At 38.6% G+C, this 19,754-nt stretch overlaps 1 protein-coding gene across 5 annotated transcripts in view; it reads left to right on the top strand.

Annotated features, from left to right (window-relative positions):
- Positions 1 to 19,754, top strand: part of Snx14 (sorting nexin 14) — an 84,142-nt gene that overhangs the window by 61,893 nt on the left and 2,495 nt on the right. For 4 of the 5 annotated variants that reach the window (XM_017797517.2, XM_029562308.1, XM_029562306.1 and 1 more), the window contains 10 exons: positions 1,228 to 1,311; positions 3,116 to 3,216; positions 7,280 to 7,391; positions 10,174 to 10,214; positions 10,328 to 10,447; positions 12,076 to 12,199; positions 12,477 to 12,641; positions 13,057 to 13,152; positions 15,333 to 15,424; positions 16,172 to 16,228. In XM_017797517.2, the coding sequence (XP_017653006.1) occupies positions 1,228 to 1,311; positions 3,116 to 3,216; positions 7,280 to 7,391; positions 10,174 to 10,214; positions 10,328 to 10,447; positions 12,076 to 12,199; positions 12,477 to 12,641; positions 13,057 to 13,152; positions 15,333 to 15,424; positions 16,172 to 16,228 (992 nt within the window). The remainder of the gene's footprint in view (positions 1 to 1,227; positions 1,312 to 3,115; positions 3,217 to 7,279; positions 7,392 to 10,173; positions 10,215 to 10,327; positions 10,448 to 12,075; positions 12,200 to 12,476; positions 12,642 to 13,056; positions 13,153 to 15,332; positions 15,425 to 16,171; positions 16,229 to 19,754) is intronic. The other variant, XM_029562307.1, reaches the window with a different exon arrangement.

Raw genomic sequence — 19,754 nt, 5'->3', positions numbered from 1 at the left:
CTTTTCATTATCCTGGTTCCTGTAGTTATGTCTGGATACATACTCACTTATCAGAGTCTGGTTCTAGAATCCACATATGAGGAAGAACATATGTCGATTTTTTTCTGAGCCTGTGTTACTTCACAGTATAACAGTTTCTATTTCCATCCATTTACCTGCAAATCTTAGGATTTCATCTTTCTTTATTGCTGAGTAAAACTCCATCATATAAATGAACCACATTTTCATTACCCACTTGTCTTGGTCCACTCTTTTAAATGGTTTGACTTAATTAAAATTAAAACAGAAAAAACTTAAAACATATTCTAAAAATGCTTATTGTCAGTTTTGCAGAGTTCTACTGTTGGTATAATGTACCTTTCAGAAACAATGGCCTATGTAGGAGAAACATGTACATAAGTTTTTTTCATTTCCTCCATCTATTTTAGATGTGTAGTAAAATAGAATTTTCAGATTTTAATGACTGGTGAGATGACTTAGTAGGTTAAAGGTGCTTGCTGCCAAGTCGCATGACCTGAGTTCAATCCTTGGGATCTACATTGTGGAAAGAGAAATTGTCCACATGCATGCCTTTGGTACACATGCACCCCCATCCCCAAAAAATAAAATTAAATTAAAAAATTAAGACTTTTTAGTGAGATGGCTCAGCATTTAAAGCACTTACTGCTATGTCTGCTTGAATTCCATCCCTGGGGCCTACATGGCGGAACGAGAGAATTGACTCCCCAAGTTGTCCTCTGACTTAACACACGCATATACACATAGATAAATAATTGTAAAAAATTAAAAAGAAACAGCAATTGTATAATTTTCTAAAGTTCCTCTCATCTGTATGATTGTATTGTAAAGTCTTTGCTTGGCATAACATTATAAATAAATGAAGTTTATCAATCTCTTGTAGGTAATTTAGAATTAAAATATGTGGGACTGGAGGACTGACTCAGTGATTAAGAGCGCTTGCTTGTTCTTGTAGAGGACCCAGGTTCAGTTCACAGAACCCACATGGTGATGCCCTTTTCTGGCCCCCATAGGTACTACTTATATGCAGGCAAATATTCATGTATATAAACTAAAAATAGATAAAATACTCAAACAATGTATAAGATGAAATATGGTAATGTGATACTCCACATAAAGACTATGAGCTAACATCTTACGTTTATCATTGTTTCAGAGTCTGTACTTTTTTTGTAGTAGGTTGTAAAATTACTTGTATTTAATTTACAGTTGGGCATGAGCCTGAACATTGGTCTGTCTATAGAAGATATCTTGAATTCTATGTACTTGAATCAAAACTAACAGAATTTCATGGTATGTTAATTTTTTTGTATGAAACAGTATAATTTAGTGATTGGCCTTTTTTTTTTTTTTTTTGGACAGGGTTTCTGTAGTCCTAGCCTTCTGGGACTCTGTGTAGACCAGGTTGGCCTTGATCTCACAGAGATCTGCCTGCCTCTGCCCCCCAAAGACTGGGACTAAAGGTGTTTACCACCATGCCCAGTATATGATTGGGCTTCTTGAAAACTCTTCTAATATATTTTTTTTTACTTTAAGTATCTGTACCAATTAACATTGTTTTACTGATAATAGGATTTGCCTGTTTTTTTCTTTTTCTTTTCCTTATCTATATCTTGTTTTACAATGCAAATTGACTACATTTCTAATGGTTAAAGATTAAAAGGCAACTATGGTTTATACTTTAGAAAAACTCTAATTTTTGTTTATATTGCATGGGTAACCTATCAGGGGCCATATTTAGGAAGAAAATTGAGCTCCAATAGCTCCTCAGTTAGGGGTGGGGCCTCATTACCCCCTCTTCCATCCATGCTAGAATTTTGACTGACTTGATCTTGTACAGGTCTAACAGCTACTGTGAGTTGATGAATGTAGTGGCCATTTCACAGTACTCTTCCCCATTCTCTGGCTTTTACATTCTTTTCTCTTCCACCGTGTTCCCTGAGCCTTGGGGCAAGAGTAGAGGCAGTGATATAGATGTCCTATTTAGGGCTGAACACTCAACAGGCACTTATATTCAGCACTTTGATCAGTCATGAGTCCCTGTGTTAACCACTGCTAATTGTAAAAAGAAGCTTCTCTGACCATGGTTGAAAGCAACACTAATCTAGGGATATAAACTTAAGTATATAGAAGGCACTTTGACAATGTGACTGTTTAACAAAGCAATGGTAGTAAGTCCCCACTTCCTCCAGGGCCTATGACTTCCTCAGCTGCTGACTTTTGACCAGGCCTCAAATGCAATCAGAAAACAGTTGGTTACTCCCATAACTGTCATGCCACTATTTTACCAGTAGGTTTATCTTGTCTGGCATGTTGGTATTATAACATGCAGGTTCTAGCACTGGATAAGACTATCGATGTCTCTTCTTACCCAGCAGCTTATATAGCACCTTACGGTGTTATGAAAACTAACCAGCAGGGAGGAAGTTTCCCGGTCAGTTCCAGATTGATTTCTCTATGTCCAGCAACCAAAGTATATTGTGTCTTCAACACTTCAACAGCAGGGTCTTACTGTCAACTTCTAGTAGACAACCAAGAACGTTGGCAGTAAGGTGTTTTGTTTTGGATGTCTCTAGGGACATAACTCAGAGCAAGGTATCCCATGCCTGGTAACCTTTTTATTTAATAATCTGTTGTTAAGGGTGGACTTCCATGAGGCTTTATGTATCCTTAGTTTTTGTTAATCTACCTCCCACCTCCTGCCCCATCCCTACTTAAACCTTTAACCCCCAGTATTCCTCTTCCATTCTGCTTTAATATCACGTGTTCTACTCCCCCCAACCCTCATTTAATACATTTTCTTCCACCTCTCATGGGTTCATAGAAATTTTTTGAAACAGTTTTACTAATGGAGAAGGCTAAAAATATGTTCTCAAAGAAGAGCGTTTGAGAAAGTAACATTTTAGATGTCAAAAGACTCAAGTTCTTTGGTCTGGATTTCTGATTTGAAGCTCTCCGATTGTCTGAAGATTATTTAAAACAATGTCACATCTCTGTAAGGCAGTATTGTGAATCTGGATTTGCCATAGTAAATTTCAAATTAGGTCTTGAAAGTAGCAGAATATAGTAAGAAATTTTAACTGTTCACCACTTTCAGGCACATTTCCTGATGCTCAGCTTCCATCCAAAAGGATCATTGGTCCCAAAAACTATGAATTCTTAAAATCAAAGCGAGAAGAGTTTCAGGAATATCTACAGGTATAGCACAGCTCTTATTACTTAATTTGAAATGTTGATAAGGTAGTATTTGTTTCTTTTCTCTCTTGATACCTGCCCCCCAATTTATTTACTCTCACTTTTATTAGCATATATGCATTGTAAAAAATAATGTTTTTAATTATGACATTTTTAATATGTGTGTTTGATGTATTTTGATCATCTTCACTTCTCCCAAGACCTCTCTCTCCTCTTGTCTCCCTTTCCCACCTCCTGACGGTCACCTTCTTCTTCCTACATAGACCCCTCTACTTTCATATCTTTTTTTGTTTTAAATCTAGATTCTATTTATGAGAGAAAACATAGGCTGGTTTGTCTTTCTGAGAGTTGCTTACTTTGCTTAACAAGGAAATCTTTCAGTTCCATCTATTTTCTTGTTAATGAGATAGTTTTGCTCTTCTTTATGGCTGAATAAAACAACAGTGTACACATGCCACATTATCTTATCCATTCATCTGTTGATGGATACTCAGTATGATTCCATGAGTTGGTTATTTGTGAGTAGTGTCACAGTAAACATGGATGTGCAGGTATCTATTATACATGCATGTACTCTATATTCGTCCATGTGATTTTAATAGAACTTTTTTGTATGTGGATCGTAAAATGAAATTTTGCCTGGGTATGGTGGTACACACTTTAATCATAGCACTTGGGAGGTAGAGGAAGATGGATCTCTGTGAATTCGGAGCTAACCTAATCTACATAGAGTTCCAGGCCAGCCAGAGCTACATAATAAGGTACTGTCTTTCTTTTTTCTTAAGTATTTTATTTGTTATTTTTTATTTTATGTGTATGAATATATTGCCTGTGTGTATGTAAGCGCATCTGTGTTATGCAGTGCTCGTGGAGTCAAGAAGGTGTTGGATCCCCTGTATTATGTGTTTTTTTGTGGTTCTTGGGAATCAAACTCTAGGTCATGCACATGCTAGCAAAGCACTGTACCACTGAGCTACATCCCCAGCCCTCACTATTTGTTTTTAAATTAATGACCAATAAAATACTAGATATTTCATTAGGAAGGCCTTGAATTTGTTTCCTAATGATTAAAACTTGCTATGCAAGGTTAAGGCCGGGCGTGGTGGTGCATGTCTTTAATCCCAGCACTTGGGAGGCAGAGGCAGGCTGATCTTTGTGAGTTCGAGGCCAGCCTGGTCTACATAGTGAGTTCTAGGACAGCTGGGGCTATAGGGAAACCCTGTCTCAAAAAGACAAAAAAACACCAACAAACAAAAAACTTGCTATGCAAGGTTAAAAGGAAGAAAATTTTGGTGTAAAAAAATTAAACATATTCTAAAAATTTTGGACATCATGTTTGAATTTCAGTTTCACATCTTCCACATTGGGATCATCCTTGTCATTATATTACTTAGTCCTTTTTTGTTGTTTTTGTTTTGAATTATTATTATTATTTTTTTGGTCTTTTTTGAGACAGGGTCTCCCAGTATGAATTTTTAAAAATAATTTTATTATTTTTATTTTATGTGTGTGTATTGCCTGCCTGTATGTTAGTGCACCCATTCATGCAGTGCCTGTGGAGGTCAGAAGAGGGCGTCAGATCCCCTGGAACTGGAGTTAATGGACAGCTCTTAGCTGCCATGTGGGTGCCGGGATTCAAACCCGGGTTTTCTGTAAGAACAGCCAGTGTTCTTACCCACTGAGCCATTTCTTCTACCCAAAATTATTTATTTTTTAATTTTTTTGTTGAATTTTTATGTGTTTCATATATAAAATCATCTTTATATCCCCTTCCCCCTTTCCCTTTGGCACCCTCCCATAGGCCCTGCCACTGGAGTTCATACATTATGTCATTTGTGTTAAATCCTATTATGTAAAGTTAGTGTCCCAAGATGTCCCTTAGTGCAAGTTCATCCACTGGGGTTTAGTCAGCCTATCTAGAGTCCCTCACTTTAAGAAGATCAGCTCTTCCTCCCCCAGCAGTAATCAGTTGCCATTAATTCTTCGACTAAGATTGGGGCCTCCCGTTCATTTCCACAGTTCTGTGCTGGGTTTTTGTCTGCCTAAGTTTGCATGGGTCTCATGCATGCTGACACCATTGTTGAAGGTTTGTATGAGAAGGGTCTCAGGCGCCTATAGGACTATTTCCATATGGTCATGCACGTCTCCCTCTTCCCTGGCTCTTAACAATCTTTCTGCCCCCTCTTCCGCAATGGTCTCTGGGCCCTGGGTGGGTGGACCTCAATATAGGAGCCCTGACAAGGACCCACTCTGCCAACTCTTATTCTCTGCCTTTTGGGTGCTTGTGGCCGTTTGTGTTCTGGCCCTCTGTTGCATGAGGGAGCTTCATTGATGAGAATTAAAAGATGCATTAATGTTCTCTTCATCCCTTGTTCTATGTGCCATGAGCCTTAGGTATAGAGGTTGTATCCTAGATGTACCACTTAGGCTTGGGCAACGCACAGAGAATCTGTGTGTGTGACCAGTGATGTAACTCTGTAATAATCTCTTTGTTGAAAAAGAAGCTACTTTGATGGGCAGTGACTAGGATATTTGCTTGTAAATTTAAGAATACTTAGCCCTTTTTATTTTAAAAGTTTGTAGTTTCTTTTATTTTTTTAGTTTCCTGGGAACAGCACTCTATACTCTTCACTCTGAATTAAAATTTATTTTTCTCAGTATATGTACATTGTGTTACATGAGCAATGTAATAGCAAAGGCTATTTTTATTTTGCCTTGTTTTGCTTGTTTGTTATTTTGTTTTGTGTGTTTTAGACAGGGTCTTACTGTATAGCCCTAATTGGCCTGGAATCTGCTATGTAGACCAGACTGGGCTTGAACTCACAGTGATCAGTCTGCCTCTGCCTCCAAAGAGCTGGGCTTAAACATATGTTCCACTATGCTTGGCTTTTTATTTTGCCAGTTTTGCTAAGTATTCATGTTAAATATGAATGCTTCCTAATTCTAAATAACTTTTAAAATTAACAATATTCAACACTGTAAAAGACATTTATAATTCATTTCCTCCATCTTTTCATTTTCAACTCAGAACATTTTTCTGTATGAATTTTTGGTGACTTTTAAGTTGAAAATACATTCATTAACTGCTGCTAAAGTGTTTCTACATGCTTTTTTTGTTATCATAAACTATTATTTCTATCAACTAATTCTCAGAACTGGAGTACCTCATTCAAGAAGGAATATTTTCTTGGGCTGTAGAGATGGCTCAGAAATTAAGAGCACTGACTGCTCTTGCAGAGGACCTGGGTTCGATTCCCAGCACCCACGTGATGGCTGCGAACCATCCTTAACTCTAGTTCCAGGGGAATCAGAAACCCTCTTCTGACCTCCATGGCATTGCATGACATGGGTGTGCCCACATACATGTAGGCAATACACTAAAAATAATAAATAAATAAATAAGTAAATAAATAAATAAATAAAATAAAAAGCAGAAATTTGTAAAAAAAAAAAAAAAAGAAGAAAGAATATTTTCTTGTAATAAGGACTTAACCAGAGCATTTCCTGTTCTGGTATTTTATTCATATTGATTGCTAATAAAGCTTTATAACTCTTAGTTTTTGCAAAACTGAATATATAGGTAAGATTGGGTTAATTTTAGCTTTTAAAATCAGTTTATCTTGTTACAAAATAGTGTTATAAGGACAGAAAACAAAAATCCAAGTTTGTTCTTTTTTTCCACATTTAGTTTCCAAGAAAACCCTTTATGTCAACTTATTTCAGTTACTAAGAATGCTTTTTGTAGCCACTGTGAAGTAGATGATGCTGTTATCTTCATTCTACAGATGAGGAAGCTGAGTTTGGGATTTGTAAAACATTTTTTGAGTCCTTAAGACAGAAGAACCACGATCAGACTCATGTCTGCTTTAAAGGCCATGGTCTTCACTATTATGTTGTAGTTCTCTCAGTAAATGGAGTTGTTTTATTAGTATATAAAATAAATTTTAGTGATTTAAAGTCCTTGTTATTGTTTGTTGAAAATCATTTTGGTACAGTTCTGACTGCCTTTCTGGATTTCTAAACTTTTTCCTCTCTTTTTTTTTTTTTTTTTTTTTGTTCATTGAAGAAACTTCTGCAGCATCCAGAACTGAGTAATAGTCAACTTCTGGCAGACTTTCTCTCCCCTAATGGTGGGGAAACACAGTTTCTTGATAAGATACTGCCAGATGTAAATCTTGGTAAGTTATTTGAAGGAACCATACGTAAAAGAATAAAATGAAAAGAATCAACCTTCTCAAACTATTATAGAAAAATAGTTTATATAGCTTGGCTAGCCATATGATGAATTTCAAGGGATTTATTTTGCAGTTAGAGATAGGTTGTCCTATGCTGACTTAATTTACCTGATTGTAAGTCCTGATTATTGAAGCAATCACTTTTAGCTACATGGTCTAGCACAGAAAACTATTAGCCAATAGCATTCTTTTAGTTTGAGGTAGGATCTCACTGAGTTGCGTAGGTAAGGTTTAATTAAACCCACTCTGTAGTCCAAGAAGTCCTTGAACATGGCATCTTCTTATCTTAGACTCCAGAATAGCTGAGGTTATAGGCTGAGTTACTAGGCCAGCTTCAAACTTTAAAAAAAAAGGGGTGGGTATTTATTTTTATTTTATGTGTATGAATGTTTTGCCTGCATCATGTATGTGCAGTGCCCATGGAGGACAGTAGGGGCTGTTGAATCCTCTGGAACTGGAGTTAGAGACAGTTGTTAGCTGTCAGGTGGACACTATGAATTGAACGTGGGTCCTCTGTAAGAGCAGCCAGTGCTTTTAAAACTCCTGAGCCATTTTTCCAGCCCCAGCTTCAAACTTTTTAATTAACAAAATGATTTTTCAGTCTGTACATTGCCTTTTTTCCACTAGTACTGTTTTAAAGTAAATTAAGATATTTCAGAAAGTTTATATTTGTTCTATCTTAAAGTATACTAATAAACTTTTATTATGGCATATCCATAGTCAAAGCACAGACCACTAGGATACTGAAGATATTTCTATTAGAGATTGAAGTTAATGTTTTCTAATAATATTTTAGAAATTGGTGTTACCAAGTGTTGGTGCCAGTGGGCAACAAAAGGAACTCTACACTGTTAGCACAAATATAAATTGTAAAACTACTTAGAAAAAAATAGAGGACCCAGGTTCTCTTCCCAGCACCCACATACTGGCTAACAACCATTGGTAACTCCAGTTTCAGGGGATGCAAGGCCCTCTTCTGACATCTGAGAGCATTGCATGACATGGGTGCACTTACATGTAGGCAGGCAATACACTCGTACACTTAAAAAATTATAAATAATAAATAAAATATTTATAAAAGCTGTATGGCTCATAGCCACATTTTTTGTAGTAGTCCAAACTAGAAGCAGTACAAATGTTTGTAGAATCCAGTTTTACAGGGCAGAAGAGACCAGTAGACAAACAAGGCCTAAAGATTTGAGTTCTGCTTTATCACATTAGGAATAATTAGGCTCAGTAAAAACACAAGAGAGCATAAGATGAAACCTGTGACTTAAGGAGCTTGGAACCATCCTGATGGGCTGTTTTGTGTATATTAAAGGGGTGTGGTGTGTTATAAGCAGTAGCTACTAGGTGAAGAAAGGATTGGGTGGTTTATATGTCATAAAAGAATCCATTTTTGTTAATGTCTCCCACTATTGCTATCTTTTTCCTAAATGTGTGTGTGGGGGGGGGTTGTATTTAACAATTTTGATTAATTTGTGTGTTATTTCTAAAAGTTTGAAAAAAATCTTAAGACACTTAGTGTTTTTGGTAAGGGAACCTGGAGATAAGAAATAAATAATTTGGGCATACTGCACACATAGTTTTTCTTTTCTTTTTCCTTTCTCCTTTTCTTTTTTAAAAAGGGTTCAAAGGCTGTTTTTGAATTCTTGTTTCTTTTGCCATAGCCTCCAGTGTGCTGGGATTACAAAGATGTACCATCATGCCCAATTGGAATGGAAAATTTTAATCTGAAAATTCAGAATATAAACTACAAGTAGTTTAAATGTTTCTCAAAACTTTTCTGCATTTTACTAACTTTTGTGTATGTTTGGGTATTGTCTGTTCATCATTATTTTAAATGTTTTAAAGCTTTATTTATTTATTTTTGGTCTGCTTTCTGTTTTTTTTCTTTCCTTTTTGGTCTTTGAGACAGGGTCTCCCTGTAGCCCCAGCTGTTCTGGAACTCACTATGTAGACCAGGCTGGCCTTGAACTCACAGAGCTCCACCTGCCTCTGCCTCCTGAGTGCTGGGATTAAAGGCATGTGCTACCACGGCTGACTAAAGCTTTAATTTTTTAATTAAAAAAAATTTATGTGTTTGTGTATGTCTGTCCAAAGAGACCAGAAAAGGGCATCAGATCTCCTGGAGCCTGAGTTACAGGCAGTTGAGAACTGCCTAACGTGGGTGCTGGGATCCGAATTTTAGTCCTCTGGAAGAGCAACAAGCGTTCTGAACTGCTGAACCATCTCTGTAGCCTGTTGAAAACATTTTCATAAAATTTTTCTAGTCAAGAGTTGAAGCTCAGTAGTAGACCACTTGCCTAACATACAAAGACCCTAGATTTGGTTCCAGCACCCCCCAAAAAAAGGGAAAGAGGAAGGAACAAATGAATGAATGAGTGAGTGAATGAATGAATGTCAGTTCAAATATACACTGAAATAGAGGAACTCCTTGTTGACTCTACTTCAACATTATCAGCACTGGGCTTGTTGTGTCCCCCCTGTCACTTCCTCACTATTGTTTTTACAATAAGTCCCAAATGTGTCTGCTAACTAGCTCCGGATCCCACCTTTATTTTAAGTTTATGTTGAGTGTGAAATGATAGATTACAAATACTTTATGCAGATTTTGCTTTTTACTTGACTATTTACTATTTAAAAATTCTAGTGAAATATTCCTATAAACAACTATAAAGTATATTTTATCTTCATAAAATTAATATTTTTCTTTTAATTTCAGGGAAAATTATAAAGTCTGTTCCTGGAAAACTCATGAAAGAGGTGAATTACTGATTTATGTGTATTTATTAACATGACAGTAATGATACGTAAGTACTAACGACTTACAGTGAATTATATGATATTGAAAGTCATAATCTTATCTGTCACTACAGAAGGGTCAGCATTTGGAGCCTTTCATCATGAATTTCATTAATTCTTGTGAATCTCCCAAACCAAAACCAAGTAGACCAGAACTGACTATTCTCAGCCCCACTTCCGAAAACAACAAGAAGGTACTGCATATTGTGACAGAATCTGGGAGGGGCTGTGCCGCAGTGGCTGCTATAGCTGATCCCTGGGCTGTTACTTTTTCAGTCTCAGTTCTCCTGCCTGTTGTAGTAAAGTTGCAGCTGTTATTTCTGTTTCCTTATCTCCTTTAAACACTGGTTGAATTGTGTGTGTGTGTGTGTGTGTGTGTGTGTCTGTCTGTCTGTCTGTCTGTCTGTCTGTCTTTAAACTTTCTTCCTTATTTTCTTTTTTGTACTACTTTCTAGTCTCTATTTATTCTGATTCGTTTCCAGCTGTGTCTATTCATTTTTAACAAATATGCAGTTTATGCTGGGCGTGGTGGCTCATGCCTTTAATCCCAGCACTTGGGAGGCAGAGGCAGAGGCAGGCGGATCTCTGTGAGTTCAAGGTGAGCCTGTTCTACATAGTGAGTTCCAGGATAGCTGGGGCTACAGGGATGGGACGTGGGGGAAATAAGCATGGTAGTGCATACCTGTAAGCCCTCGCACTTGGGAGACTGAGGCAGGAGGTTCATGAGATTGAGGCCAATCTGAGTTATAGAGCTTGGCCCCGTCTTGATATCTCTCCAAAAATTAAATAAAGGAGAGGCAGGAATACAGTGTAGTAGTAGAGCACTTGCCTAGCATGCTTGAGGCCCTGGGTTCAAGCTCCAGCACCACAAAGCAAACAGTAAACAAAGGAAAGTACTTTATGGATAGTAAATTAACTTGTGCCTAGAGTGAATGCAAGCTTTTATGTAATATTTTGGAGCAATATGTGTTTTTGTTTTGTTTTGTTTTTAATTAAAAAAATTTTTTTTACACCCACTTCCCAGATAGCACCCTCCCATAGCCTCCCTCCCCCCACTAGAGCCCTTATACTCTGATATCCCTGCTACTGTCTGCTGTGTTGTTGGCACCCCCAGCCATTCCCCACTACTTGCTCTTCTGGTGAATCTAGTCAGCCTATCTAGTGTCCCTTGTTTTAGGAAGATCAGCTGTTCCTCTTCTAGCAGCAATCAGTTGTCAATATTCCTTTAGATAAGATTGGGGTCTGCTGCTCATTTTCCCAGTTCTATGCTGGGTTACTATCTGGGAGTCCCTTTGGCCACCCTGGCCAACAACTCAAAAGAAGGTATCGCCTGTCTGGCATTGTTGCTTGTTACGTAGCCTTTAACTATACATATGGACTCTTATGAAATTATATTGGCCCCTTTAATCTTTGGTTATACTTTCCTTTTTGGTGTTGTGGTTTTTTTACTATAGTTTTGGGCATAAATGTGCAATTTTGAAAGCAGATCTTTTAAAATATTTATTTTATGTGTACAATGGTATTGCCTGCATGTATGTAAATGCACTTGTGTTGTACAGTGCTTGTGGAGGTCAGAAGAGGGCATTGGATACCCTGAAACTGGAATTAAGGATGGTAATTGGCTGCCATGTGGGTGCTGGGAACTGAATCTGGGTCCTCTGAAAGAGCAGCCGGTGCTTGTAACTGTTGAGCCATCTCACCAGCCCCTGAAAGCAGATCTTAAGCTTGCCTAACATAGTATTTTGCTCTGTGTTACTTTAGTGTTAGCAGTTATCATCAGTAGGTGCAATAGACCATCTCATTATTTCAACTTCTACTTCAGCTTTTCAATGATCTGTTTAAAAATAATGCAAACCGGGCTGAAAATACAGAGAGAAAGCAAAATCAGAACTATTTCATGGAGGTGATGACTGTTGAAGGAGTCTATGATTACCTGATGTATGTAGGTAAGTAAGAGCTAAGTAGGTAAGGTCTAATGTTACTGGTCATTAGTCTGTTTCATGATACAAATGAATGGTTTTGAATATATCCCTGCTTTAACTTTATGAAAAATTCTTTCATAATGGTTTATTAATACATTGGTCTTGAACATATTAAATTACTAGTGATTATAAGTGAAATTGACTGTTGTTAGTTGTGATTTTCCTGTTGGGAAATCTTTAGAGTCTCTGTTTATCTTGAACAGTAACATATTTCAATTAATTCTGAATTGATTTTTCTCAGGACGAGTAGTTTTCCAAGTTCCTGATTGGCTTCATCATCTTTTAATGGGAACGCGAATCCTCTTTAAAAATACACTGGAAATATATACTGACTACTATCTCCAGTGTAAATTAGACCAGCTGTTTCAGGAGCACCGCCTGGTTTCACTCATAACGCTTCTCAGAGGTTTAGTATTTTATCTCATCTTTGTTTCATGTTGTGTATTCACAGTGATGTCATTTGAATCTAAAAGAGTAAGTAGTGTGTTATTTCATTTTATTTTATTAGCATTTCTTTTTTAAAAAATATTTTTATTTTATGTGTATGAGTGTATTGCCTGCATGTGTGTAAGTGCACCTGTGTCATGCAGTGCTCTCAGAAGTCAAAAGAAGGCATTGAATCCCCTGCAACTGGAGTTATGGATGTTGTTAGCCATCATGTTGGTGCTGGGAATTGAACCCAGGTCCTCTGCAAGAGCAGCCAGTGCTCTTAACCGCTGCGCCCTCTCTCCAGCCCCTTTATTAGCATTTCTACTACAAGGAAATACTTTGTATATAAATTGAAGAAAGTTTCAGAAATATTTTCTTTCTACTCTTTTTAGATGCTATATTTTGTGAAAATACTGAACCTCGCTCTCTCCAAGATAAGCAAAAGGGAGCAAAACAGACTTTTGAAGAAATGATGAATTACATTCCAGGTATAATATTTAAATTACTCAGTTTCATATAGATTGGTACCCCCTTAAAGGTTGCATTATGATTATTGAAGCCAATTATTATTATGAGTTTCAATTTTCAAAATAGTGCTAAAAATTAATTCACTAGTTAAATACAGTTGTTCTTCTGTTGATACCACTATTTGTTTGTTTGTTTGTTTGAGACAGTGTCTCATGCTGTAACCCAGGCTGGTTTCAAGCTTGCAGCAGTCCACTTGCCTCAGCCTTCTGATGCTGGGATTGCAGGTATAAACCAGCATACCTGGCTCGCTCCAAAAATTCAAGACAAGGCTATTTCTATTCACATAATAACTAGATTTTTTTTTTTGAAGCAGGGTTTGTTTCATAGCCCTAGCTGGCCTGGAGCTCACTGTGTAGATCACACTGACCTCAGACTTGCATGGATCCTCCTATATCTGCCTCCCACACCCTGAGATTACAGGTGTGCACCACTACACCTGGCCATAGACATTTTTCTATGTATTTCTTAATGTGTGTACCAAAATGTACTGTCCTAGTTAGCTTTCTATTGCTGTAATAAAACACTGATTAAAACTAACTCGAGAAGGAATGGGTTTATTTGGCCACAGTCCATCATCAAGGGAAGTCAGGGCAGGAGCTCAAGCAGGAACCTGGAGACAGGAACTGACACACAGACCATGGAAGAAAACTGCTTGCTAGCTTGTTCCTTTGGCCTGTTCCTTTAGCCTGCCTTCTTATACAACCCAGGACCACCTGCCCACAGGTGGCACCATCCACAGTGGACTGGACTCTCTCACATCACATGCCAGTCAAGAAAATGCCCACAGTCTGATGGATGAAATTCCTCAGTTGAGATTCTCTCTTCCCAGATTAGCTGAAGCTATCCAGCACATGTACAAATATCACTTTTGGGTTTAAATTTTTTTTGCTTGTAGTCTGGAGAGATAGCTTAGCAGTTAAGAGCATGTATTTGGTGGAAAGATTGTAAGAGCCAGGACTGGTTCATGAACACAGGGAAGCAGAGACTTTTAGACTGCTGGAAGCTTGCACATGTGAACTCGAGCACAGGATCCATGCCAGCTCAATTAAACAAGGGCCCAAAGGGGAGGAGAGAAATGGGTGGCAGGCCGGCACTAGAATGAGAACTATTAGAGACTGGGTGAGGGAGAGTATGACTTACATATGCTCCCTAGATGGGCTGACTAGACTCCAGTGGACGAATTTACACTGAGTAATGTTTGGGTACAAATGCATGACTGAATAGGACTTAACATGTATGGAGGAATACATGAGGTCTGGTGGGGGATGGGGGAGGAGGGTCTAAATTTGATTAAGAACTGTTGTATGAAATTACGAAAGCTCAATAAAAATATATTTTAAAAAACCTCATACACATAAAATAAAAAATATGTTTATATATTTTCAAAAGAGTGTGTATTCTTATACTTCCAGAGGACTCTTGTGGAGGATCTGAGTTAAATTCCCAGCATCCACATCAGGTGGTTCACAACTGTCTATAACTTCAGCTCCAGGGACTCTGACTTTCTTGTCTAGTTTCCTTGGACACCTGCATTCGTTTACATATACCACTCACACACACACACACACACACACACACACACACACAATTAAAAATAGAAATAATATTTTAAAAAATCCTTTCTCTTGGGGCTGGAGAGATGGCTCAGTGGTTAAGAACACTGACTGTTCTTGCAGAAGACCCAGTTCGGATCCCAGCACCCACATGGCAGCTAACAACTGTCCGTAACTCTCCAGTTCCAGGGGATCCGACAGCCTCTTCTGTCTTCCGCCAGCATTGACCGACACAGGTGCACTTACTTACATGCAGGCATAACACTCATAAAATAAAAATAATAAATAAAATATTTTTAAAAATCTCTTTACCTTGATGTTGTAATACAGTATATACAGTTTTCAAGCGTCTTTTATTACTTAGTAATTATTTACATTTCTGAGCTTGCAATATGCCCTGTGCTTTGTGAATTTCCAAAAGAAAGATTAATGATACTGTATTTCTTGACTTGATCACAAAAATTGTTTCCAGAGCTTCTTGCAGAAACAGATTTACAGTTCTTACATGATGTCTAGGAAACAGACTTTATGATGCCCTTAATAATAAGTCACTTGTAGATTGTTTGACATGAGATTTTCTTGTTTAGATCTGATAGTCAAGTGTATTGGTGAAGAAACCAAGTATGAAAGTGTCAGACTTCTCTTTGATGGCTTGCAGCAGCCAGTGCTCAACAAGCAGGTAAAATTCACAAAAGCAGTAGACCAGCATTGGCTTGGTTTGCTGATTCACAGTGGGATGTCTGGCATATTATTTGCATGGTCACTATACTAACTCATGCCAGTGTAATTCAAATATTCAGACAGAATAAGCTTTCGTGATATTGTTTTGAGTGCTTTACTGTTTTTCTTTGTGACAGGCAGTTTTATTAATATATTAATATATCATCATTGCTTTTGAAATATAGAATACTAATCACATAAAGTACAACTTTTAAATTTAGCAACTCAAGTTCCATAGAATAATCAGCAATATTTTTATGTGTATAATCTCTGCATATTTTTTGAGATTTTAATAGAATTTCAATTTTATACTGCTTGTTTCTTTAAAATTTTTGTTACATGTAAAACTTATTATTTTTTTGAGACCCGATCTCCCTGTAGTCCCAGCTGGCCTAGAACTCACTATGTAGACCAGGCTGGCCTCCATCTCACGGAGATCCACTTGCTTCTACCTCCCAAGTGCTAAAATTAAAGCTGTGTGCCACCATGCCCAGCAACATGTAAAACATTTAATATAAAAATGGATGAAGCATAATGATAAACCTCCTCCTTTTTATTCACAAATGTTAATTAGCATACATTTTAAGAACAGAACATTATGATTGTCTTAAAGACTCTTCTGGACATGTCTCATTTGCCATTACTGAATTTTCTGTGTCATTTTTATTGTCTAGTGTCTTACATTTTACTATTTTTTGTGCTGTAGCTGACCTATGTTTTGTTGGACATTGTGATACAAGAACTGTTTCCAGAGCTTGATAAGGTAACTGAAAAGCAGCCATTTTCTTTCTTATTCTGGGTGATATAAGGACATTTATTACACACAGGATTTAAGGAAACTATTGTGATTCCAGTCCTTTGAAAGCCAAACAACCTCAGGAAAAGGCTTTTTGTTTTTTCTTATTCAATATGTCCAGACATAGAGTGGATTTTTGGAGCAGGAACTGAATAACTTCTGCTTTCCTCCCTTCCTAATTGCAAGCAGATGGGGACCCTTCACTGTCTTCTCAGCTAAAGATGTGGATTTTAGGCTAAGCGTTCCCCTTGTCATCTGCAGCACTGTATGTGGTATAAGTCAGAGACATGAATACTTTTTAAATGACTGCGTCTGTGAATCAAAGAACATAATGAATTGGAGTTAGAGCATGGTGTTGTTATATTTAATCTTGAGGATGCTGAGTTTCTTATTATTTTTTTTTTTTATTCTTTGAGAATTTCATACATGTCTGTAATGTTTTTTGATCATACTCACCCCCCTCTTCCTTCCAACTTTCTCTGGAGTCCTGCTAATATATCCTCCTCCCAACTTGTTCTTTTTTTTTTTTTTTTTTAAATGACCTGAGTCCAGTTAGTGCTACCCTTTTGTGCATGGGTATGGGCAGCCTACCAGTGGCCACACCTCTAAAGAAAATGACTTTTGGGGCTGGAGAGATGGCTCAGCGGTTAAGAGCACTGACTGCTCTTGCAGAGGACCCGGGTACGATTCCCAGCACCCACATGGTGGCTACAAACCATCCTTAACTCCAGTTCCAGGGGAATCCACAGCCCTCTTTGGACCCCTGTGGCATTGCACGACTTAGGTGCAGTCACATACATGCAGCCAATACACTCATACACGTGAAATGAAAAAAGAAAAAAATATTAAAAAAAAAAAAAGAAAATGACTTTTCTTCCTTCAACAGCCATCAATTGCCATTAGCTCCTCAGCAAGGGGCAGGGACTCATGAAAACCTCCTCCCCATCCATGCTGGAACTCTGTCTCTTTTTAAAAAATTACTATTTATTTATTTATTTATTTTGATGTGCATTCATGCTTGTGTGTGTGTGTGTGTGTGTGTGTGTGTGTGTGTGTGTGTTTTCATGTGCACCATGGTGTAAATGTGGAGGTTCAGAGGACAACTTCCAGGACTTGACACTCTCTTTCCACCATGTAGAGTCCAGGGATTAAACTCAGGTTTTCAGGTTGGTGGTAAGCCACCTTACCTTGAAGCCATCTTAACAGCCCAAAGTTTCTTTTGTTTTCTTCTTCCTTTTGGAGATGCAAAGATGCTGGGGATTGAACCCAGGGCCTTATGTACACTAGGCAAGTGCTCTACAACTGAGCTACCTCCCCATCCCATGACTGTCTGAATCTTGTATCCACAGCTACTGTGAGTCGATAAGTGCAATGGCCATACTGTGTCTAAAAGACGGCATTTCACAGTACTCTTCCCCATCCTCTGGCTCTTTCTGCTCCCTTTTCCACAATGTTCCCTGAGCCTTGAGGCAGGGACAGAGGAAGGTTGATATAGATATTCTGTTTAGGGCTGAGCACTCATGGTCACTGAGTCTCAGCACTTGGAGCAGATATGATCTCTGTATTAACTGCTGCCGTCTGCAAAAAGAAGTTTCTCCGACCAAGATTGAGAACAACACAGATCTATGAATATGAACCTAAATATTTAGAAGGCAGTTTGACAACATGACTTTAGCAAAATAGCAATAATAGGTTCCCCCAGGGCCTATGACTTCCCCATCCATGGGCTTTTGATGAGGATTATAGTACCAGGCATGAATTCCTTCCTCTGATGCAGGGAAGCTGGCCTCAAATCCAAGCATAAATAGTTGGTTACACCCATAACAGTTATACCGCTATTGCATCAGTGGGCACATCTTTTCTGGCATGTTGGTATTGTAGCATTCTGGTCAGACCATTTGATGTCTTTTTTCCTTCAGAAACCTGTTTTGCATTTTTTTTTTTCTTTTTTTTGGTCTTTTTGAAACATGGTCTCCCTGTAGCCCCAGCTGACCTGGAACTCTCTATGTAGACTAGGCTGGCCTTAAACTCATAGAGAGCCACCTGCCTCTGCCTCCCAAGTACTGGAATTAAAGGCATGTGCCACCACACTGGACTCCAGATTGATTTCTTTATGTTCTGCAACCAAAGGGTGTGGTATCTTCAGAAATAGTCTTAATCTGGTTATGATAGGCAACCATCTTGTAGTTTTAAAAAGATTTATTTATTTATGTGTGTGTATATATTTGTCTGTGTGGAGTGTATTAGCACATGGAGGTCAGAAAGCCACAGCAATTCTTCTTACAGCTTGGGGTTACAGGTATGTGTGGGACTCCTGGCTTGTTACATGGGTGATAGGGTCTCATAATTGCACAGCAGTAGCTCTTAACCATTGAACCATCCCTCTAGCTCTCTTATTTATTTATTTTTATTAATCTCTTTAGTTGGATGCAAAATCTATTGTTCAAGGCTATGACATCGTATTGAAATGTCCCTTTTAGCTGGGTATGGTGGTGCATGTCTTTAATCACAGCACTTGGGAGGTAGAGGCAGAGGCAGAGGCAGGCAGATCTCTGTGAGATCAGGGCCAGTGTGGTCTACATAATGAGTTCCAGGCCAGCTGGAGCTTCAGGGAGACCCTGTCTCAAAAAGACCAAAAAAAATAAATAAATAAATAAAAAATTTTAAAAATTATATATACCGCCCCCCCCTTTTTTTTGTCTTTTTGAGACAGGGTCTCCCTGTAGCCCCAGCTGGCCTGGAACTCACTATGTAGACCAGGTTGGCCTTGAGCTCACAAAGATCCGCCTGCCTCTGCCTCTTGAGTGCTGGGATTAAAGGCGTGCACCACCACGTCTGGCTATATATCCCTTTTGTAGAGTAGGGGCACAAAGTTTGGACTATTCACCTATTGATTGTAAGATTTCAGACTTCAGTAATATTAAATGTATTTTAAAAAATATTTTATTACAAAACGTCCTGTAAAGGTGGTGGGTCATCTGACCTCTTGATCAAGGAGGCCAAGGAGACCCCACCAGATGGACTTGAACCAGTGTCCAGTCTATAAAGAGGAGGGTCAACACGGAGGAATCATTTCCTCCATGCTTCCTATGGGCCTGCAGGTTTCACTCACGGAGCGCCAGCTGCTGGGCGTGGCACTGGTCTCCCTCGTGCCGCTGGGGGGAGGTGGGGCGGGTCGCGCACCACGTCTACTGAGACTCTCTGCTACCGGGCCTGGCGGCTCTCGAGGACCTCTCTCAGCTACCCGGTCGGGTTCCGTCCCAATCTACCGAACACTCCCTCTGTGTTTGAGACCCGTCAGCTGCTGGGTCACGAGGGGAGGTGCGGGACGGTGAAAGCAGGGTCTTCGTGAGTTGATGACGGAAGGATAGCCCCCCCCCAGACTGGATCACAGGATTTAGTGTTACAGCTTCAGACAAGTGACTCAGCTCAGATCTCAGTGATTCAGCTCCAGCTCCAGCTTTATTGGGGTAAAACTAGGACTATTTATTGT

Source organism: Nannospalax galili, unplaced genomic scaffold (assembly GCF_000622305.1).
Source record: "Nannospalax galili isolate Female #2095 unplaced genomic scaffold, S.galili_v1.0 scaffold195, whole genome shotgun sequence".
NCBI classification, from domain to species: domain Eukaryota; kingdom Metazoa; phylum Chordata; class Mammalia; order Rodentia; family Spalacidae; genus Nannospalax; species Nannospalax galili.
Note: the sequence above shows the minus strand (reverse complement) of the source record. Positions and strands in the feature narration are given on the sequence as shown.